At 53.6% G+C, this 22,453-nt stretch overlaps 2 protein-coding genes across 4 annotated transcripts in view; both read right to left on the bottom strand.

The window, feature by feature from the left end:
• Positions 1 to 1,796: 1,796 nt before the first annotated feature.
• On the bottom strand, positions 1,797 to 18,897 carry Nherf1 (NHERF family PDZ scaffold protein 1). Its single transcript, NM_021594.1, is given in 6 exon segments — positions 1,797 to 2,340; positions 2,559 to 2,648; positions 3,581 to 3,621; positions 5,360 to 5,513; positions 6,269 to 6,430; positions 18,397 to 18,897. Coding segments are annotated over 6 exon segments (1,071 nt in total). The 5' UTR covers positions 18,829 to 18,897; the 3' UTR covers positions 1,797 to 2,148.
• A 1,214-nt stretch (positions 18,898 to 20,111) lies between these two features.
• Rab37 (RAB37, member RAS oncogene family) overlaps positions 20,112 to 22,453 on the bottom strand; it is a 67,711-nt gene continuing 65,369 nt past the window's right edge. For 2 of the 3 annotated variants that reach the window (XM_006247775.5, XM_008768408.4), the window contains exons 7-9: positions 21,998 to 22,054; positions 21,841 to 21,917; positions 20,112 to 21,717 (exon numbers count right to left, since the gene is read on the bottom strand). In XM_006247775.5, the coding sequence (XP_006247837.1) occupies positions 21,612 to 21,717; positions 21,841 to 21,917; positions 21,998 to 22,054 (240 nt within the window). In that variant the 3' untranslated portion in view covers positions 20,112 to 21,611. The remainder of the gene's footprint in view (positions 21,718 to 21,840; positions 21,918 to 21,997; positions 22,055 to 22,453) is intronic. The other variant, XM_039087796.2, reaches the window with a different exon arrangement.

Below are 22,453 nucleotides of genomic sequence, written 5' to 3'. Positions count from 1 at the left end.
GAAAAGCCTGGAGCCTGCTGCAGAGAAACTGGAGGCCACTCTCAGCCCCTCCTGCAAGTACAGGTACATCAGGCGCTTTGCCTTCCGGTCAGCTCATCACCCTGTCTCTGGGCAGCTGCACCGGACCTGGTCACTAGGGGGCAGCAGAGGCACAGTTTCGGGATGGCCAGGCTGCTGACAAAGTTCTTTAGCCTCTGCAAGAAAGGGTGTCATCCCCCCTCCCCCCTTCGTTATCTGAAGAAGTCATGAAGACCAGGCACGATTTCAAAACCGCTCTGACAGAAGGTTAGAAGTGCATTTGTGAGAGAGATGGCTCCTGATAAGGTTGCTGCTAAGAGCTCCCAGCCCCGAGTCCTGGCATCTGACTTGAGACTGCAGGGACAAAAACTGCTACCCATAGCTCCTGAATTCGAAGTGAAGCTTGTTATTGGCTCCCTTTGGACTCTACTCCAGCCCTTAGCCAGGAGTTCTGGTCTAGCTTAGAGTCAAAGGTCCCCAGGGCTTCTCCACCCAGCAGGTGAGGTAGGGAGGGGTTCCTCCAAGCCCTTTAGGACGATCCTTAGGCCTGGTACAGCAGCCTGGGGGCCTCCACCTGGGGTCAAAGGGTAGAAGCGTGGGTGAGGGAGGGAGGCCAGAGGCAGCCAAGCAGGCAGGCACAAGAGGACAGGCACTGTGATAAAGGCTCCGGATGGGCTCTTCTAAGGAATCCAGAGCTTGATGCTAAGATGGCCTTTCTCACAACCCCGAGGCTTCTCAACCTGATCCAGTCTTTACTTGCCCTTTCAGACCAGTGGCCTGATTTTGGGTGGTCTTTCTGTAGAATAGGTGAGTGTAGGAAGTAGCCTGGACCACACTCCCTTTTTTTTGAACACCAGTCAATTGGTCCCAGGACCTCCTGGCCTTGCAGCCTGGGCACTCAAGCCTCCTGGCAGAGAGGCAGTCTATTTCCCTTTGCAAAATCCCTTCCATCCCACCTTGCCATACAATGTGTCCTGAGGCTAAGGGGTCTACTCTTCTGTGCCAGACATCTCTTCCAATCAGGCCATTGGGAGATAGGGTGGGTATTTGGGGCAGGCTCAAGATCCCTGAGAATCTGCACCCCTTGGTGGGGGGTGAATACACGGGGTGGGGCAGGGAGACAAGTCCTCACATGGGGAACCCAGCTCTGCAGGAAGATTCTACTTGTAGTGCTCAGAGGCCCCAGGACCCTCTCCCTTTCCTCTTCCCAGAGTCCTTATAAGCATCCCTATGGTCCTGTGTCCCAGGACACACTGACTTGGGGCTAAGGGCCTGGTGGACCCCAGAGTAGCTACAAAGTCACTCAAGCTCGTGGCTGCCAGCTCCCTAGATGGTCCTCTAGGAGTGTATGTATCCTGCATCTTAACCAAAGGCCGGCCCCCTGGGAACCCATTACCCATACCCTACCTGACAGGCACGTACGAGGCTGAGGCAAAGCTACAAAGGAAGACGCAGAGGCTCAAGCACTTTGAAGGAACCAGTGAATTTCTGAAGGCATTTCCTTACAGTGGTGGCACCTGGCTCAGGACAGAGGCAGCCAGGCTTTCCCCATGCCGCCCAGGTCTCTCAGGGTGAGAGCAGAAACAACATTTTAAAGGATGAGGCCATTGTCACGCCCTGGGTACAACAACCAGGGAAATCACAAGAATCATTGAAAACAGGAACTCCTCTAAAATTTCAATACTACACTCTTTAAAAAAAAAAAAAAATGAACCAAAGATACCAAGCGGTAGCTCCGAGGACCTTGGGCACCCTGTCCATTATGAGCAGTGGCTGCCATAGACAGCCCCTGGTAAACCTTGGACTTGGTTATCACACATTGCCGAGGGGAGACTTCTTGTCTGGTCCAAAGGTCCTTGCTTAGTGAGGGTCCCAGTGGTGTCCTTGGCGGACTGGTGAAGGGACACTTTGGTAGGAAGAAGCCCTTAGGGGAAGAGCAGGGAGTCAGGACATTCTCCTTCCCTAGGATGAGGGAAGGACAGAATTGTAGGAAAATCAGATTTGTCGGGAAGTGGGGTGGGTGCTGATGCTGATTTGAATGTTGATTGGTGGGCACCTGGGAGAAGAAAAGGGGAGCTAGGTCGGGTGGGCAGCCCCACCCTCCAGCACAAAACAGCGGAGGCGGAATGCTCAGAGGTTGCTGAAGAGTTCATTTTTCTTGCTCCAGTCCATCTGCGGGGCCCGCTTGCTACTGCGCTTCTGGTGGGCCCTCTCTTTAGCCACAGCCAGGGAGATGTTGAAGTCCAAGATGGGGTCAGAGGAGGAGGAGGTAGATGAGGGCTCTGTGGAATCGTGTCTCTTGGGACTATCTTGGGCATTTAGCTGCAAAGAGAAGGAAGGAGTCATTATGCCCACCCCTGAGGGATCCCTGGTCCTTGGCGTCAGAAGTGGATTAGATCCCTTGGAGCAATGACCCGGGTAGTCAGGTCACAAGAGCAAACTGTACCTCAGCATGTGACCTCAAGGGCAGGCTAGTGTGCCAGGAACCAGAGTAGCCCGGAAATGGCTTCCCGTAACCAACCCCCACGGGGCCAGCCTACCTCCTCACTGGTATCGCTGGAGGCAGATCTTGCCAGGGCTGGCCTGGGGCTTTCTGAAGCTGGCTCTACCAGGGCTTCACGGCTGTTCTCCTGGTACAGAGAGGAAAAAGTATGGGTTGGCAAGGAACGGGAAAGGAAACTCTTGAGGAGAGAAGGGTCCTCGCTCAGGCCTTGGCCATCCATCCAAATTCCAGATTTACATTACTGCATTCCTAAAAGGATTGGGGCAGCCTGGCTCCATCCATCACCTAGGCAGGGGTGGGGAACTGCTGACCGATCATCCTCCCCAACACTCTGGAGCACTGACTCACTTGGACCAGTGACCCAGGAGGGGTTTCCTGGAGCACAGGGCTACCTGGTCCCTCCCTCTCTATTTGGCATGAAGAACACACTGATCCCTTAACCCTCTGTGGCCCTCTCCATGCCTTAACTCCAAAGTAGCCAACCAGGGTCTTTAAGGGATAAGATGGATAGAGTATTCTAGAACCATGGATGGGGTGGCAGAAGGCTGGGATCATGGCTTGATTCTTGCCTCCGCTAGGTCCCGTATGAGGAAGCCTTCAAGCAGATCCTGCCAACTCCTGGCTCTATGGTCTGATTCTGAGACAGCCCATGCCTGAGTAGAGGTTTTGGCTGGGGTGTGAGCCTGGCACTCAGCCTCTTCCTGGGTCCTTCCTCGGCCTCGGCTGGCTCCCAGCCTCACCCCCTTCCCTTCTGCCTGAGGAGGAGGGGTTGGAAGCGGCAGGACCAGCCGCCAGACACTGAGGTTCTGTTCTTAGGGGGAAGAATGGCCTCTTCTGTATGGTGGGAGTTGGAGGCGGGGGCTGCAGAGGGGCCCCAGGCTAGCCTTTCCCAAGTGACAGCTTTTGCCCCCTGACAGGGGCTGGGATCCTCTGGCAGTCCTATGGCTCAGAACTCAGGAGGAACTTGGAACTGGGCCCTGATGAGTGAGCCTGAGCCAGACTCTCATCCATGTCACTACTTGCCTGTCCCTAAAGAGAAGTGCTCAGGAGACCCCTTACCTTCTGTATCTCTCCATTGCTGAAGGGTTCAGGCAAGGGGCCTAGATGAGGGAGAGAGCAAAGGTCAGTTCAGAAACGGCAGGAGGAGAACAGAGGAGGCTAGGGCAGCTCACCAGACTGCATACTAGAGGCCAGTCGCTACAACTTTTTTGGCTGCAACCCAGGGAGTGTACATGTGACATTTTGATGACCCAGTGTACAGAGAGGCTGTTTGACAATTTCAGAAAACAAGACCTCCCCCTCCCCCTGCCATTACAGTGTAATACCTTACTTTCAACTAAACATTTACTTTTAAAATATCCCAGTTGGCAAATGGGGGATTTTTTTTTTTTTTTGGAGGATTGGGAAGGGTCATACTTGAGGAGGGCTACTTGATGCTGACTGGCAATCTGACGGACAAGACGGAACCCCCCATAATGGGGTAAGACGTGCAGCGCTGGGAACCAAACACACAGCCCTCCGTACACCAGTCAGGCGACTGACCACTGAGCTACCGTTCTCATCCCAGCTTGACATCTGACCCAGAATGTCAAGTTGCTGAGCTTGTTAGAGAGTTAAGGTGGGATGGAGTTCTAGGGTAACCAATCCAAACCAAGTTCCCTTGTGGCCAGAGAGGTGAATCGGTGGATAGATACTTGCCACCAAGCCGGATGACCTGAGCTGGATTCCCCACGACCCAGATGGAAAGATGGGGAGAACGGACTCCTGTAACATTGTCCTCTGTTCTCCCACATACACCCCGGGGCAGGGCTGGGCCTAAGTATTCATATATCCCATGGGTTGCTGCTGTGACAGCAGATTTGGGGCCACACCTCAGATTATATAGGTGGCACCTGCTGCCTTGGAGGGAAAGCAATGCCAACTATCTGCCACCTGGAAATGAGGGGACAAGAAGGTTCAAGGACAGTGTCCTGGGTGAGTCAGGAGAGGTCAGTGGTGGAGAGAGCCAGGCCTGGGGTCACCTCCCACACAGCCTGTGATGACAAGCACTTGTGCCACGTTCAGAGACTAGGAAGGATGGGTGGGGTGCTTCTGTATACTTAGGTTACAATGCCTGTGAATCTTTCCCCTTGACAGGACTGGCCACTCTACCCCTCCCCTTGGGGAACTGAGTTATGTGGACCCTGGCCTACTGCTACAATTCTGATCCTCAGGGAGGCCCCACCCACTGCAAAGTCCAGAAAGGTTTCACTTTCAGCACAGCAGAGATCTCCCTCCAAAGCTGTCTTCCCAGGGAAAAATCAGGACTAAGGAGTGAGGGGTGCTCAGTCCCTCCTGCCTGGTGTAGAGGTCAGTTCTACTCACTTTGGCTTGGCTTCGACAGGAGGAGGTGCCAGGCCTGGCAAGATGAGGATGGGGGAGGGCAGGGGCCCAGGACTGAAGGGGACCCACAGCTCTTCAGAGCCAGCAAGCCTGAGTTTCCAAGGTAACTTGACAGAAAGGGGGGAGGGGAGCACTGGGCCCCTGTCACTGGACTCTGATCTACCCAGCAAAGGCAAGAGGCTGCCCCAGAGAGTTAACTCTTTCTTCTCAGAGGGATAGCTTCAGAACTCACTGGACTAGAGAAGGACTCAGGCCATCCATGCCTTTCAGTACAGACTGAAACCCTAACCCTCTCCTTCATGCCATTTAACTGCTGTCACCTGCCACCTTCAGACACTCTGGGCCACTGGCTGTCTGGGAAGGAGAAAGAACAATCGAAGAAACTATCCCCCATGTCTGACCAGGCCTTAGGCACTGGCCACACCCCTGGCTCGGGGCACCCAACTGTGAACTCACCATCCAGGTGCTCCTGGGACGGGGTCACTCTGCACTTCTTAAAGAACTCATCTGTTTCCTTGTCTACCACCAGCAGCTTGGCTTCATCACCTCCAGCCTTGATGGCAGACACGACGTCCCCGTGCTGTTTGCCCTCCATGCAGACGCCATTGACCTGAGAGGCAGGGCAGAGATGGGTTGCTGGGGAGGGTAGGTGGAGGGGGTCCCACCTAAGAACACTGCCTTCCCTCACGTGCCTCCCAGTGGTTCTCTTGCCGGTCAGCTGGGAAGCAGGACATATGGGAAGAGCCAAAGAAAATACCCAGAGGAGACTACACAAACACAGCTGTGATCGAGGAGAGGCCTGGGAGCCTGGGCTGGGCTCTCTTCTGACCGACCTCCCGCTCAGGGCCTTGGTTTTCTCACGTGTAAAGTGAGAAGTCTTGGAAAGGCTGATCTGTGGCTCTAAGGTTCTCAGACTGTGATTCTGGGAGCAGCCCAAGCCTTTAGTTCACATTTCTTCTCCTGAGTGCAGTCGAAGGACAGGGTGTCTCACAGCTAAGCTCAGGAGGGTGGGGGTGGGTGGGGTTAACCCCTCCTCATGCCAGGCATCAAGAAGGCCGTGAGGGCAGCCAGTGGTATCTGTCTAGATTTTAGCAGGTAAATCAAGCGTATACGTGGTAAACCGGAACCGGAGATGGGAAAAGAAGCCAGCCAGCCAGCCAGTCTGTGTGCCCACCAAGTTGCTAGCTATACCTCCAGCCTTCCCTTACCCCCTTTCCTCCTGTCTACCCTCAGAGCAGCCTGCCATCCAGCATCTCTGCGCTGGCCATTTCCCATGGGTTAACCAAACCACACATGGTGGAAGTCTGCCCCAGAGCACCAAAGCTTAGGAGGGAAAAGCCTGGAGATCACGGTAAAGGGTTTCACCTCCACAATCCGGTCCTGGGCCCGGAGGCCAGACGCCTCTGCTGGTGAGTCCGGGTCCACTGCTCGGATGAACTGGCCTGGCTTGGATTTGTCACTGTGCAGGTTGAAGCCATAACCATTGGGGCCTTTCTTCATGGTGCAGAGCCGGGGTCGGAGCTCACACTGCGAGGGACAAGAAGCATCCGTGTCATTCCTTACTGTCCCGACCCTGTGTTCTCTGCCCACCCAGCCCAATGCTACCTCCCCACCTAGAAGGCTCATGAACGATCCAATGGTGATTGGAGACTCTAGAGCAATACGAGAGAATCTGGCCCAGGGTTCAGAAGATGTGAATGGACACAGCGCTGAAGCAGACTGAGTGGCTCTAAACAAGCCACTGTCCCTGCGGCGGCTAGCTCCCCTCTTTGTCATTCTATTACATGTTTTGCTCCTCCTTGGGTAGAATCCTGCCCCACCTAGGGCTCATCTGGCCCTCTTAGCCTGGCCGGATACCTGAGGCTCAGGAGTGGGCACCTGGCCCATGTATCTGTTCTCTGTTGTGAAGGCAAGGATAGCTGTTTACTGAGAGCTGGACAGCTTGTGTACAGTAAAGCCTTTCTTCTCCAGTGGGCTCCCTTCTTGACCTGGGTGAGCCAGGCGGCCCAGCCAAATGTGAGACAGAAAGACTGAAACCTGGTAGGTGTCAGGGTGAAGGATCCCGGGGTGGAAGGGACCATCCTCAGGTCACCCAGGACATATCGAGCCCAGGACATAGGGAGCAACAGGAATGGGGGTTGGGAGAGGTGGGACAGGTGGGGCGCTGCTCATTAATCCCCAGGGACTCATATGGGGAGGAGGCCCTGAGGAGCAGGGCAGGGCCAATGTCATCTACGTGGCCTGGAAAGCAGGACCTGTTACTTTTCATCTAAAATTACTCAGTGCGGGAAAGAGAGTATGCATACACCAGCGTCCACGACATATGGGGGTCGGAGGACAACTTGTGAGCGTTGGTGCTCTTTCACCATGGGGGGTGAGGGGAGGTCAGGTTGTGAGATTTGGTAGCTCGTGCCTTGACCCACTGAGCCATCTCACCAGCCTCCCAAAGGATGCAAACGGCTGTCCTTTGTGCACTCAGCTGGGAAAAACTTTCACCGTTTTCCATTCTCTTCAGGCAGGCTCGGCTCTGAAGCCACTACCTTGATGACGCTCGCACAGTACGCTGGCTGACAGATGGATTCTTGATGCTCACACTGATTGACAGATGGGACAGAATATGGGCACAAGGCTGCAGGAGTTGGAAGCAAAGCACTACTCTGACCCTAACTCCAAGCCTGGGCAGCCTGCTGGACAATGGCTGGCTGGCTAACCCTGGGTGGTCACCTACCCTAAGGTCCCTGACTACCTTGTGACTTGGGGCGAATCATTTCCATTTCTGGGCCTCAGGGTTTTCCTTTATAGAAGATGCTTATTGCCTTTACCCTGCCTACCCCGTTGGTTGCCTTTGGGGCACAATGACATAATGGCACTGTATAAAGCAACCCTCTGGAGCTCTTGGACCTGGATGTCACCATTGTTCTTACTAAGTCCCTCTGCATACCAACACTTTACCACTGTTCCTGCTCCTAAGGAACAGTCCAGGAACTCTGAGATGCTGGGTGGAGGAGGGTAGTGTGCCAGGTTGCTCTGAAACCCAAATCCTTAGCTGGGGCTACAAAAGGCAAGGGAGAGCAGGAAAGAGTGAAGGGAGCCCTCCCCCAGCCCCTCCGCGCTCCATGTGTCAGCATTCCGATGCCAACCCTTCACTCTTGATGGGTGGGGGCCTGCTCATCCAGTTAAGGCGTTTGCTACCAAGCAGAAGGAGAGAAGTGACTCCCACAGGTTAACCTCTAACCATGGCACTCTGACAGACAGACAGACAGACAGACACACACACACACAATAAATTTTAAAGGTGGAAAAAAGAACACTTGGGCAGGCACTGTATATTTGTTTCGGGGTGTTTGGTAGGGTACAGAAGACAGAGAAGTTGATACTTGGGATTTTTTTCCCCAGTGGCTACTTAAAAAATTAACTCTCACCTCAAACAGCAAAGACAACCAAATGGGCAGCAAAGAGAAGGTAGCCACGGAAGGCCCCTCCTCACCCTGCTGGGACCTAGCCCCTCCCTTCCAGCAGCCCCACCTCCCAACCGCCAGCACCTCAGGAGTTCCGAGTGAGGATTCGCTTCCTTCCAGCTAATCCCCTGTACAAAGCTGCCATCACCCTCGGGCCCTCCCCCAGGCTGCCTAGGTGAGCCGGAACAGGTCTGACCAGTTGTTGCCACCACAACAGGCTCAACTTTCTGCCTCAGCCACACACCTCCCGTGGCCCTCGGTTTGTGGAATCTCAGTTTGCCTCAGGTTCCTCCCCACCCTCCCCAGGGTTCTCTTACCCCAGACTTCCCACAGCAGCCTGGTTGGAAGCTGCTTCGCTGTGTTTGAGACTGTGTTTGAGAAGGGAAAAACCCACTCAGCCTCACTGGAGATCCGCCTGCCTTAACTCCCACCACCACATCATCATCTGTTCTTAAGCACTGGGTCCAGAACCAGGCAGCCCGTTTGGAGCGAAGCCAGTCACAGGCAGACAGCGGAGGCTCTCCTCACACTGACCAGGTGTCTGGGAGCTCACGCAACCACAGGCTTCCTCCCAGTAGCCTCCACACCTCTTTCAGTCAAAACCTCAGCCTGAGTGGATGGATAAAGTCTGGCCTGGGTGACGAGGCTGTGAGCATGCCCGGGCTGGCACCGTGGCTAGAACCAGGCTGAGGGTTCAGGGGAGGTGGCAGGGCTGGGCTAGGTTCCCTGGTTATGACCACCTTCTGGTTTCAAGTGTGTGCTCTGGGTTTTTCCCAGTGCACCTTAGTACAAAGCGTCACCTCAGTATCCATTTTTTTCTAGTGACGCCTACCATTAGAATTCAAAGGTCTACTTTGCATCCTTTTGGCAACAGGAGGACCAGGAAGGCTGGGAAGATCCCGCCTAAGGGGATAAGTCATTTTCTACTCATTCCCTGTGGTGGCTCTGGTTGATTCTGGGGCTGTGGGTAGCAGGGTAGGGTGGGTGGTGTTACCCAGAAAGCCTCACTCGGTGCAGCACTCACACACCTTCAGTACTAACAGGACCCTTCCAGATGTCTCTAGAGCAGTTCTTAACCTGTGGGGTGGGGACCTCTTTGGGGGTTGAACAACCCTGTCCCAGGGGTCACATGATATATCCTGCATATCCGCGGATCATATTTACAACAGTAGCAACGTTACAGTTACGAAGTATCAAGAGAAATGTGTTATGGTTGGGGGTCACCATGAAATACGGAGCTGTGTTAAAAAGGGTCTAAGCGTTAGGAAGGTTGAGAACCACTGCTCTAGGTCTATTCCATCACAAGCAGGGGAGGGGGAGTGTTTTAAACTTTCAGAGAAACTAGCCTGTCCCCTTCCTGTCCTCAGGAGCTGTCACTCACTCACGGTAGCTGCTGAGTCCTCGCCCAGCCCAGCTCTGAGGAGTCCCCTGGGGGCAGGCCCCTAGTTCTCAGGCCTAGAGCCAAATAGAAATGGGGGAAGGGCAAAGTATCAGAGCTTGGGTTCTGCCCCTGGGAAAAGGGATGAAGGGGGAAACTCCACCCTGTCCTGGGCTTACTGTGCGTGCCCTGTAACTTGTGCCAACTCGAGGGGTCCACAGCGGGGGACATGGGGGTGGGAGGACACCTTCATGGGACCATGGGGTCAGAGGCTGCATAAACCTTCATGTGAACTTCCAAGCTGGAAGTAAAAATCAGGACTGGTTGAGGAGAGACTGGAGACCCCAGGCAACAGTGGCCAAGGGTGGTATCAATGGGCTGGAATGGTCAAGGCTGGACTGACTGAAACTCTCTCAGTTTTCCAGAGGACCAGGAGCGTTGCTTTCAAAGCCTCCTCAAGAAGCCCTTCTCCTTTCTTCAGTTCTCAGGCTGCCCCTTGACCCTCTGACCCAGGGTCTTAAGCCCACCCCGAGCACAGCAGCCACACCATCTCCACCCCCAGTCTGCGGGCCAGGGAGAGGATGGGGGCACGGGAATTCAATAGTCACCATTGCAGCCACCTGGAAAGCTGGGGAAAGTCGATACCCTAATCCTTGTGCTGTCTCTGGGGAGCGGAGGGCTAGGCTGTACTACAAGGGGTCCAAAGCCCCTTTGGGCTCAGCCCCCTCCCTGGCTCATGCCATGGTGACGGCTCAGGAGAAACAACCCAGACAGTTTCTACCACTTCCCAAAGGCCAGCCAGCACCAAGCCCCAGTAGGGAATGGGCACTGAGTCGGAAGACCACCGGGCAGCCAGGGGACACTTTCTAAGGCTGGTCTTCCCCCGGCCAGTCAGGATTCTTCTTTATGAAAAGACGACTGGTGCCCTGTTGGTCCACACAGATAGAGATGAGGGAGGGAGAAAGGGGAGGGGGAAGGGGCCAGGGACTTTTCTGCTTAGTTGTGGGAGACAAGTGTTTTGTCTCCCTCCCACCCCATGAATTCAGGCTTGATTTTGCCTAGGTTTGCCCGGTAATGCTTCAGGTAATGCTTCCTGCAGGCTGGATAAGACCAGGGGCTTGGGACACTTCTGCCACTCTAGGCTAAGTGTCATCTGCTTTCTTCAGATGGCATCATCTTCCTCTTTTTCATCTCTATAGGCCAAGTAATGTTTGCAAAATAATGTTTGCAAAGAAGGTCCTTGATCTTGCGGTTTCTTGGGATCAGAACACATCTGGTGTGTGTGCATATGAATGTGTGTGTGTGTGTGTGTGTGTGTGTGTGTGTGTGTGTGTGCGTGCGCACACACACGCATGCATGTGAGTGCTGGCTGGTCCTTGTAGGAGCCAAGCAGAAGGAGAAACGAGGAGAGCTGAGGTGGGTGCTGCTTCAGAGACACTGATACTCCTAAGACAGAGCCCAGAGCCAGGTCCTCATTCTGACTGAAGTCCCTCTGTGTCTCCTCGGTGCTGGCCAGAGAGACTTAAGGTGAAGTAGAGTTCCACTCAGTTCTCTCCCAGGCTGGGGAGGCCTGAGACAGAGCAGACTGGTACCTGGGTTGCTGCCTAGCTGGACTCCATCCAAGACTAGCTGCCAGGTGCCTTCCTGCTGGCCCGGCAGGCAGGCAGGCAGTCCATCACTACCAACCCCCAAGCCTTCTCCCAGAAGTTGCCGGATTTTATGGGTTGTCCCAAGAGACTAAGAAAGGACATTCAAGGAGCTCATTGTGAAGCTGGGGCTCTCTACGGAAGAAACAAATGGCAGCTACCAATTACTGAATGTTTAGCACGTACTAGGCACTATGCTGGGAGCCATATATATTTTTTCTCATATGAACCCCAACTGTAATTCTGTAAGGGAGACACACCTGCATTTCACAGAGGAGAAAGCCAGGTTTTAAAGAGTGAATCGCTCCGGGTTGGGGATTAGCTCAGTGGTAGAGCGCTTGCCTAGCAAGCGCAAGGCCCTGGGTTCGGTCCCCAGCTCCGGGGGGGAAAAAAAAAGAAAAAAAAAAAAAAGAGTGAATCGCTCAACTACACACGGTTGACAAGAGGAGAGGGCAGGATTTGAACTCAGAGCTGGAGAAGGGCTAGAGTACACATATACCAGATGTGGGGAATTAAAAACAAAACAAAACAAAACCAGGCATGGTTGCAATTGCAGGCAGACCTCAGTGAGCAGAAGGCTAGCCTGGTCTACACAGTGAGTTCTACCACCATACCCTCCCCCCAAAAGATAATAACAATGTAATCAAAATATTACCATCTCAATGTATGGATTTGTTTAAAAATCTGAAATAATGTGGGGGTGCACACCTTTAATCCCAGGGCTTGGAAAAGGAGAGTCAGGTGGATCTCTGAGTTCAAGGCCATCCTGGTCTACAAAGAAAGTTCCAGGAGACAGCCAGGGCTATACACCAGAGAAACCCTGTCTCGAAGAAACAAAGCAAAACCAAATAAATCCATTTCCCCCACCCCCAAAGTTCCTTTCTCTTCCCATCCCTGGCTGTCCTGGAACTTGCTTTGTAGACCAGGTTGACCTCGAACTCAAGACATCTGCTGCTGCCTCCTGAGTGCTGGGGTTAAGGATGTTTGCCGCCACCACCTGGCTAGTTTACCTCTATTTATTTTTGCGGGGGGGGGGGGTTTCCTAATGAAAATCTAAAGTACACCTTGATCCAAAAATCTGACTCTTGTTCTTCCAGGCAGGGTCTCCTGTAACCCAGGTTGGCCTGGCCTCAAATTCGTTACAGATTAAAGAATGACCTCTACTTCCCAGAAGACCAGGGATTACAGGTGTGCACCACCATGCCCGATTCCAGTTATATGTGGTAACCGTGGCTAGAACTCAGGGCATCGAGCCTGCTAGGCAGGCACTCTATCGACAGAACTACGTTCCTAGTCCCCAAATCTGAAAAATTTGGCATGATATCACAAATGGAAAATTCCATTATGAGGAAGCTTTGGTTCCTAAACAGAATGTGATTACCAACGGGTTGTGTGTAGAAAGCACGTATGAGACACAGGTGGCGAATTCTGTGCACAGACATGGGTCTTACCCCTATGTCTCAGGTTTGTGTTGTGGCAAGCATCCAAAATTCTGAACACTTCTAGTATCAAGAATGATTGATAAAGGGTATCAACCTGAACCAGTTCCCGTGTGCAGAGTACTTCCACTTGGACACCTCATGTGGCCAGTGGCTGAAAAGTCTGTTACCAGACAGATCCAACCATGCTCTACTCTGTGAAGCTGCTATGGGCCTAAGGCCCGTGACCTGACATGTACACAGTGAGGCCGCTTTTGTCTGTGATCTGAGATTTGAATCTGGCCAATGGTCTCCACATGTAACCATGCTGCCTTTTGAAGTCATCTGACCTCAGGGAACCTACAGTGTCTTCTTGTTTAGGATACAGGGACTGAGACATTATCATGGCCGAGATATGAAGAAGAATGAACGGTTCTACCTGGAAGGAAAGTCTCAGGAAACTTTCAAGGCCAGCATCCTGGAGTCTCTATGCTAGGGTTAGGAGAGGTAGCACCCTACCCGTTAAGAGATAGGAACTACCCTCTCTTCTGGACTGAGCTACTAGGAAGCTTTTCTGCAGGACAAAAGCTCTGGCTCCATCCAACAAGAACTTCTTACCCCTAACTCCTGCAGGAAGCTGGGTCAAGCAGCCTGAATCGCTAATTGTGTATGTCTGTGTTGCTGGGGTGTGAACCTGTAGCCTATGTAAGCTGGACAAATTATCACCATGCACAAAGAAGCCTGAGTTTTGTTTGCCATGGTGATGGTCCTGATGCGGTCCAGATTTATCTGAAGATGACCCAACTGTGTGACCGAAGAGAGGCACACACACAATGCCGTCGTGGCTGGGGAACCAAGACACCTACCTTGCTTGCTAGCCGAGAACCATCTTAATAGCTATTTCCACCCCACAAGAGACCCACTTGTGGTGATGGGGCTCACATGCATTAAATAAATTTCCTTTCCAAACACGTCTGCCCTGCCTTAGAAGGGCAGGCTAGGACCCTAAGGTCAGTACCTGTGGTGCATTTTCCTCAGAGAAGAGGCCATAGCTCCAACAGATTTGGACACTGCTCCTTGGCCTTCTAAGGTCTCAGCATTCCCCCACTTTCTCAGAGGCTCCAAGGGTGAGGAGTTCCTTCCCCGTCAGCCTGAGGTTTCCTGAGAAGTTCCTTTCTGTCCCTAAAACAATCATTCCAGACAAACTGGCCTGAGGCTAATGACTAAGAAGCAGGGACTCTGTCATTTAACCCATAGATAGATTGATCCAAACATGGCCTGACCCTATCCACTTCTTTTTTGTGAGGCGAGGTCTCACTGTGTAGCACTGGCTGGCCCCGAACTTAAGAGATTCACTGCCTCCGCTTCCCGGGTGTGCCAGGATTAAAAGTGTGCGCTACCACACTGGGCCTTGACCTGGTGTCTGTTTCAAATCCAAACACCCAGCAGCTTCCTTCCAAAGCTTGCCCTTCTAAGGCTCCATCTTAGCCAAAGTGAGCCTGTCAGCTGCCTGTCAGCCGCCTGTCAGCTCACCGTGCCCACCCACCTCATCGCACTTCCTGAGGGTAGCTGCCCCATCTTTGCCTCTAGACCAGGGTCAAAGCTGGGAGGAACCCGGATGAACCTGGGTGCTTTCACACTCGTGGCCTATCACCTTATCGATCTCCCTAACAGCCCCGCAGGCTGGGGACTGGTCCCCTACCTCGCTGCACGCTCTCGGAAGCTAAGGTTTGCAGGGGCTGAGGAACTTGCTGCATTTCAGAGGCAGGAAGTGGTAGAGTGGAGGCTCTCCGAGCTACTCTTCCTGACCCCAAAGCCTAGACTTTTGGTCTCCCTGTCAAAAGGGAAGGTGCTAGTCAGCAAGAAGGAGTAGGTTGAGTCTATCTGGAATTCCATCTCTGGGTGGACTGGTTGCATAAACAAGCCCAGGTGTCCTGGTCCGGGATGAACTGGGATAAAGGTCGCTTATAGCTACTATGCATTTCGCTCATTAATTCAAATAACATTTACTGAACACCTCCCTACAGTAGCCGCAGAGCAGTGTGGGTAAGAGCGATTGGATAACCCAAGGCTGTGCCCGGGGCTTCGCATGTAGTTGAGGTGGAAGCTATGAGCAGTGTGTACAGAGCCACAGGGACACAGAACTTGCCCGAGGAGATTCGGATCTTTGTGTGCGGCTGGGAGTAAGAGGGCGGGTGGCAAGTTTGTGGAGGACCATGGTACCACATAGAACTTCTGTCGTTTTGTTATTAAACACTGGTGCAGAATCCCATCCCATAGCCCAGGTTTGCCTCCAAGGCAATCCTCCTGCCTTTGCCTCCCCTGTGCTGGGTTTATAGGCTCAGGAAGCCACCACACCCAACTCATCACATAAACATTAAACAACAGTGATCTTTGAGCACTTCGGAGGGTTGGGCTTGGCCACAGCTGAACCTGCCTAGGTAGGGAGAAATCATCACTGAGAACTATTTATTACTTCAAATGCCAACAATCAACATTTACTGAGCACTTACTTAGTGCCAGGTATTGAGTGACTTGCACACATCCTTATGTAATCCTAATAGCCTTATGAGGTCACCGCCATCATCCCCAACTTACACAATAGGAAACGGAGGCTTAGGGATATGAAGAAACCGGGCTCCAGGCAGTCCAGCTAGTACAGCTGAGCTGGCTCAGGAGGTCTGCCCAGGCCCCGCTTTGGGCCAAAGCTCAAGAATTTAGGCCTTGCCCCATGTCTGGCAGTGAACAGGGAAAGACAATAGGAAGGCAGGTGAAGGGCTGGGGAGATAAAGCTCTTGCTGGGCTAGCATAAAGATCTGAGTTCAATCCCCAGACTGACCACCCCCCCAAAACAAACAAAAACAAAGAAAAACAAACAAACACCCCCCCCAAATCCCCAAAACCCAACAGTGGAGGTTTTATGCAGGGAGGTAGAGGCAGGAGAATCTCTAGGGCTTACTGCCCATCCAGCTTAGCCAGATTTGTAAATTCCAGCCTGGTGCACCTTTAATTCCAGCACTCAGGAGGTAGAGGCAGGAGGCTCTTCTGTGAGTTCAAGGCCAGCCTGGTCTACATAGTTTCAAGCCAGCCTAAGGTGGCATAGTGAGTTTGGTTTGTCTCAAAACAAACCAACCATCCCTACAAATGTAAAAGTCCCAGGTTAAGACCTCGCTAAGGTGAGGGACATTGGTTTTAGGAACAAGGTGGAGGCTCAGAATGGCAGAGCATGCCTGGGACCCCAGTATTTGGGATGCAGAGGCAAGAGAACTTCTGTGAGTTGAGGTCAACCTGGTCTACAGAGCAGCCAGAGGGCCGTAATAAAACCCTGTCTCAGAGAAGAAACCTCTATCTACCTCCTGGGTAGGACCTGCTGAGGCAGCTACCAGGGATGGCCTGGTGTTGGTGGGCACCTTTTCCAGCCCTGCTTCCTCCCTGCCCACAGAGACCAGTCAGTCTCTATGGATGTCTTCCTCCTGCTCACCCCTTAAGAGATTAACAGAGCAGTTCTTACTCCGCAAACAAATCCAGGCCCAAAAGGTCAAATCTCAGTTGGGTGCTTTATATCTAGAGGAAAGGGATGATTTGGTGTTTATTGGCACCTTTTGCAACATTGGATGAGGTGTGGGACCATGTTGCCGGCAAGCTCCCCGTACGTATCAGGACATGGGAACTCAATACCAGAGAGAGACACTTAGCAGAACAAAGCTGAAGGGACTGGGCTTTTCATGGCCTGGGCAACAACGAACTAGTGGGGCACAAGTGGTCACCACTGTTTCCATAGCTACGGAGCAGGCGGAGATGCCACTGCTCCTGAAGAGATGGGGAAAATCAAATTCCGAAAACGACTAACATGCCCCATGACGGTTCTAGAGTCCCTTGGCCAGAGGAATCTACATAAACGTAGGTGTCCCAAGGCGTCCCACTACTACCTAGGGGCCCGTGATTCTGTGTTCTCTCAGGAAGACAGATCTTCAAGCAGGAAGCCTCAGCCCACTGCCTTTTTAGATACAAACCAGTCTGATACAGATCCTCCCACAGAAGCCTCACCACAGCCCTCCAACACCCAGCAGTACAGCCAAAGAGACTGCAACTTGGTGTGTGTGTGTGTGTGGAGTGAGGGGAGGCTGCTGACTATCTGTTCTGGTGCTAAAGTCCAAAGGAAAGAATAGGGGGCGGCGGCGGGGGGGGGGTGGAAGGGGAGGGACTGGTGAATCAATGGACTGGGCACAAAGTTCAAATTGGGTTCGTGCCTGAGAGCAGAGGTCACCTGTTCCGACTTGCTGCCAGGGCCTCTACTACTGCCTACCGATGCCAATTTGGCACTGGCAGGAAGTGGGAACTTGGTGGCCCTGGCATTCCCAGCTCCAAACTCTGGCAGAACAGGGCTTCTGGTGACCTCACTTCCACCAAACCAGTTGGTACTCTCAGGCTCCGCCTTCAACCTTACGGCTGAACAGTGCCCTTTCCCTGTTGAGGGAGGATCTTTCTGGCTCCATGGATACCGCGATCTACGTGTGGCGGCGGTATCGATCAGGTAGAGAGCCAGTGAATACTGAAGAGACCCTGCTCCCATAGTCTGCGCCCTGAACCTGGCCTCCCTCCCTTCTTTCCCTCTAGGGACCGGGAGGCTCAGCACCAACAGCTCCTGTTTTGCCAACTGCCCCTCCAGCAGCTGACCCAAACTGGGGTTGTTTGGGGGGAAATACCAAACACTGGCAAAAGCCAGCCAGCAGGCTTGCTATCACAGGAGTGAGCAGTGATGACACCAAGGCGAGACCACCTGCGGAGGGTCGGCACTGCAGGACGCCGCCTGGTCTTAGTCCAGCTCCCTCCCCCAGCCTCTTTCTCCTTTTTCTCCTCTTCTAAGGTCCTCCCACCAGGCTCCGAGATACCAGCTAGCGAGCGCTTACTCCTCACATTCCAGAGGACCATAAATCCTCCGGGGTGGCAGAGCCACCACCCCCAAGACGCTTCTGCGCCTCCTCCAGGCACCCCACCCCCACCCCTCGCTCCGGGACGTTGGGACTTCCTCTCTTTCTTAGAAGTCACTTTAGTCTTGAGAAGGATGAAGTCCAACCGGTGTGAGTTAATGATGCACAAACTGGAGGACCCAGGAGGTGCGGGTAGGGCCTCCCAGGGACCCTTTGTTACTCAGCCTTTAAGCCACTTTGAGCTACCATCCACAGGGACTGAAGAGAGTAGAAATATGGAGGAAGGGAGAACGGGGGGAGGGGGGAGGGAGATCTTAGTTTAGCTGCAGGCAAGGATAACCCAGGAATGAGTCTGGGTTGTGGGGCGGAATCCAAGGAATGGAAGCAGAGAAGGGGACTGGGTTTCTTTGCGCCGCTTCCCCAAAGTCCGAGGAGACAGGAGATGCAGGCGGCAAAGGCGCTCCGCTCCCCAGCCAGCACGGACAGGGCAATGGGGTTGCGGGTCGCACTCCGAAGCTTGCTGTAGAAACTGCGAAGGCTCCGGGTCAGAGGGCGGAAGCCGTTTCCTCCTCGCTGCTCGAGTTTCAGAAAGTGCTTGGACGTCCCGGGCGCCCGAGTCTCTCCGGAATCCTAGTCCCACACCCAGCCCAACCCGCACTTACCCGCTCCAAGTGGCTCTTTTCGGCCTCATTCTGGTCCCCAGCCTTCTTAGTGTCGGCGGCCGCTGGCGGCTCGGTGTGCTCGGACTTCTCCTGGGCGCGCAGCAGCTCTTCCCGGATCGGGACGCCCAGCTTCTTGAGTTGCTCGTCGGTCTCAGGGTCGACCACCAGCAGGCGCACGGCGTTCAGCGCCGCGCGGATGCGGCTCACCACCTGCTGATGCGTCTCCTTCTCCACATTCTCACCGTTCACCTCCACCAATCGGTCCCCGGCCAGCAACCCCGACTTCTCGGCCGGCGAGCCAGGCTCCACTAGCCGAATAAACTGGCCCACCTTGCCTTTCTCCCCGTGCAGGTGGAAGCCGTAGCCGTTCGGACCCTTCTCGAGGCAGCAGAGCCGGGGCAGAGGCTCCCCGGCCGCTGCGTCCGCGCTCATCTTGCTCTGCGAAGGCTCAGAACCGGTCCCGTCGGAGGCTGCGGACTCACGACCTTTCTCTCCGAGCCGCAGAGCTCGAGTTGGGAGCTGAGCACCGCACGGGGTACAGGGAACAGGTGTCCCGGGAACCGCGGTTGCGAACCCCACAGGAAGGGAGCCGGCCAATCCCCGCCCTGCGCGGCGTCTGAGCGTTCCAGAGCCCGCCCCAGCTCCTAAACTCGGGGGCGGGGCCGTGCGGTGGGTGTGGATCACAGTGAGCCAATCAGAAATTACGAACCGGGGATCTTGCGCCGGGGTGAACGAATCTAACCAATCAGGACAACGGGGGTGTGGCCTAGCTCGGCGCGGCACCCCGCAGCGAGAGAAGAAAAGAGAGCCCAGGAAGTGGAAGTGTTTGTTACCAAGTGGCGAGTTGGGCTGATCGGGCGGGGCTGGGCCGGGGCTGGGGCCCGGTTCCAGGTACTGAGCCCGGAGGCCCTACAGGCTCCGCTCTAGTTTCCAGGTCATGGAGGGGGATTTAGAAGAGCCAGCCTCGGGGTAAAGGATCCTCAACGCTTTAAACCGCCTTCAGCCAAAGCCTGTTGCATAGCTGGGCTCGAGAGAGGAGAGCGACAGTTGCCGAGGAAACCACCCCATAACCCCCCCTCACTCCTCCCCCTCCCCAGGGCCAACTTAAGAACCGGACAGATGTCTTCTGTAACACAGTAACACTGTAACAGGGTAACTGTAACAGAATAACTCCGGAGTAGAGTTGTTTAAATAACAAAGTTTCTACTTGTGGAATCACCGCGCTATCCCTGGACTTGCCGTATAGATAGAGGTTTGGGCTCTGATCCCTTCTAGAACCTTGTAGGGCTGAGAGGCTGAGGTTTCTTGCAGCCCACCTGGAAGACCGGCTGCCTGAGAGCAGATAAATAATTAAGAAAGGGCTTAGTTTGGGCAGTAACCTTTAGCCGGGGAGAGAGGGCGGGGGAGACAGCTAGGTAGTCAATCTCAGGATTCACTCCAGAGGGAATGGAAGACTGGCTGTTTTCAACAGAAAGAAAAATGACGTGTATTGTGAGATAAGCGTTCCAGCTCCCTCTTGCTAGCACAGATGTGGCCACAGAGGCTGGGGGGAGGGTAGTAAGTTAAGTGTGAGTCGAACCTATGAGGACACCGAAGGGTGAGGATGGAATGATTTGGGCGTTGGGTAACAAGTTTCCCACAGCATGCCACGTAACAAACTCTTTAACAAGATCCTTCTTCTGGGAATAAACAGGAGGGAAAAACCGGTCAGAGTATATTTTCCAAAATACTGCAATTTAATTCCGAAAAACACAAATGCCAGAGGCTGGACTAGAGCTCTGGCAATCTGCTCAGAGCCCCAGAAGAGAACTGGGAGCCCAGGCTCCTCCCTGATTTGCCTGTGAGAGGTCACAGAGAGCTTCCTTATCATCCCAAGTTTAGAGTGCTGACTCTGCTCTGGGAGCAAGATTTCTGCCTTGAAAGCAAATACAGTAACCTCAGAAATGTGCAATGCATACTTTCTTGGAGCCTCAGTCTCTGCCCAACTTACAGAGATATAGTAAAGCTTCCTGTAGGTCGTGGATCTGCACACCAAGTGTCCTTCGAAGGGTGAGGTCAGTGCTTTAGGTGACACATGGCCTTGGGTCTACGGGGACTCCTTGTTGCCCCTCTCTGTACCCTAGGCTTGCTCACACTATCTTGTTTTGCACACATTACATTAGCTCACCCCAAAATGGACACCTTCCTACCCTCCTCTCAAACCTGATTTAGTGGAAGAGGGAAAGATAAAAACCATTTCGCCCTAGTATTGGTCTGAAGTTAAAAGAGCAGGGGTTGAGGGGAGGAGGGCATAGAGCTTGGGGCTTAATGGGAAAAAAATGAACTACGGGTTTGTTCAGTTCCACCTCCCACCCATTCTAGGAGCCAACACGTTCTTTATCTGGCTCCAACCTCTGCCTTAAATAGCTGTGGTGCTGTACACCTTGTCTCCAGATTGGGAGGGAGGGGAACGTTCTCCAGACTCTGACCTCTGGTGTCTAGGAACCCAGGTGGAAAGCTGATGAGAGAGGTTCCACGGGAGAGCAAGCAAGGCATCCCCTGGGATGTGAGGTCCAGAGAACAGGAAGAGATGTTTTCAAGTGCCCCACTGTGCATGTGTGCTGTAGGAAAAGCTTGTATACACTTCTAGAAGGAGAGTCGGGAAAGCCAGAGGTAGCTGACACACTCACCCTAGTAATTGCTATTCTTCTTATGACAATCTCCATGTTTATCTTTCCTGAGGTTTTTGGGCTAGCTCCCAGCACTAAAGCCCCTCTTCTTGGGAAAGGCTGTCTTTCTGGGAGCTGGAGGAAGAGAAGTCTGGGGTCTCCTTCACCTCCTTAGTGAGGATTGGTGATGGGGTCACAACCAACTCCCACACCCGAGCAGGGCTTTGGCGCCCCCTGGTGTCATGCTGGTGCAGGAACACAGTTGCTAATAGGGAGGCCTAGCTTTTCAGAACTTAGTCCCAGAAAGCAAAGGACCACCAAGTCCATACCTATTTTGGGTTGGCGTGGGGGGCACACTGGTACCTTTTGTGTTATTAGTTTATGTATATTAAGATAAAGTATGAGTATTTAATCCTTCCCATGATTCAGGGAAGCTAAAGAAACTAGGGTAATGGCTACCTCCCTGGCAGAGGCTGCCCACTGAGCCCCCAGCTTCTCCTAGTTGGCGTAGTAGTTGGAGTAACTGCATCCCCAAGGGTCTCTGGGCCTCTCATGGCCCCTCAGGAGTCACGCAAAGGAGCAGCAGCTGGATCGCTTCTTCTGGGACTCCACATAGTCTCGGATCTGGAAGCTGGGTTCATCAGGTTGCTTCCCTGCGCGATATTTCAGCTCCCTGGAATAGGAAAAATCACGGGGCTGGGAGGGTTGAGCCTGAAATCCGCCCCCAACACCACCACTGGCCTACTAGATTGCCCTCCATCCCACCTCAGGCTCCCCTTCCCTGTTCAGCTCTTACTTGGCAATTGCCAGAAAGGCCAACTCCACATTCATGCCAGTCTTGGCACTGGTCTCCATGAAGGGAACACCATACTCCTGCCCGGGGGAGAGCATATCCTCAGGGCTTGCTTCTGGCCTTTCTCGCCATTCACCCAACCCCACTGGCAGTCACTTACTCTGGCCAATGTCTCTCCATCCTCAGAACGGATCACTCTTTCGCTGCTTACATCCGCCTGTCAAGCCCATACAGTCAATCAACTTCTGGGGAAGGAAGACTCCACCCCGGAAAGCCCATCTTTCGCCCCAGGAGCAAGCACTACCTGCCCTCTTCTGGTAGCCTGAGGGACTGCAGGCAGGTGTGATTGGCCTGGGGCCAGGGTTTCTGAGTTGCTCAGGCTGTGTGCCCGATGCCAGCCCTGAGCACTTGGGGAGGTGTGTAACTCTAGCAAAGGGTGTGGCGACCCAGCTTCATCAGGTAACAGCAGCTGAATTAAACCCTTTGTACTTAACCCCTGACCCTGACCCTGTCCATAATGATGTAAGGATGACTGGCAGCTGAGTCACCCGGCATCTCTCTGGCGGCAGTTGAGGCTGTTGGTGGGAGGGGCTACTGTTTTGGGGCGGGACAGGCA

Source organism: Rattus norvegicus, chromosome 10 (genome assembly GCF_036323735.1).
Source record: "Rattus norvegicus strain BN/NHsdMcwi chromosome 10, GRCr8, whole genome shotgun sequence".
NCBI classification, from domain to species: Eukaryota; Metazoa; Chordata; class Mammalia; order Rodentia; family Muridae; genus Rattus; species Rattus norvegicus.
Note: the sequence above shows the minus strand (reverse complement) of the source record. Positions and strands in the feature narration are given on the sequence as shown.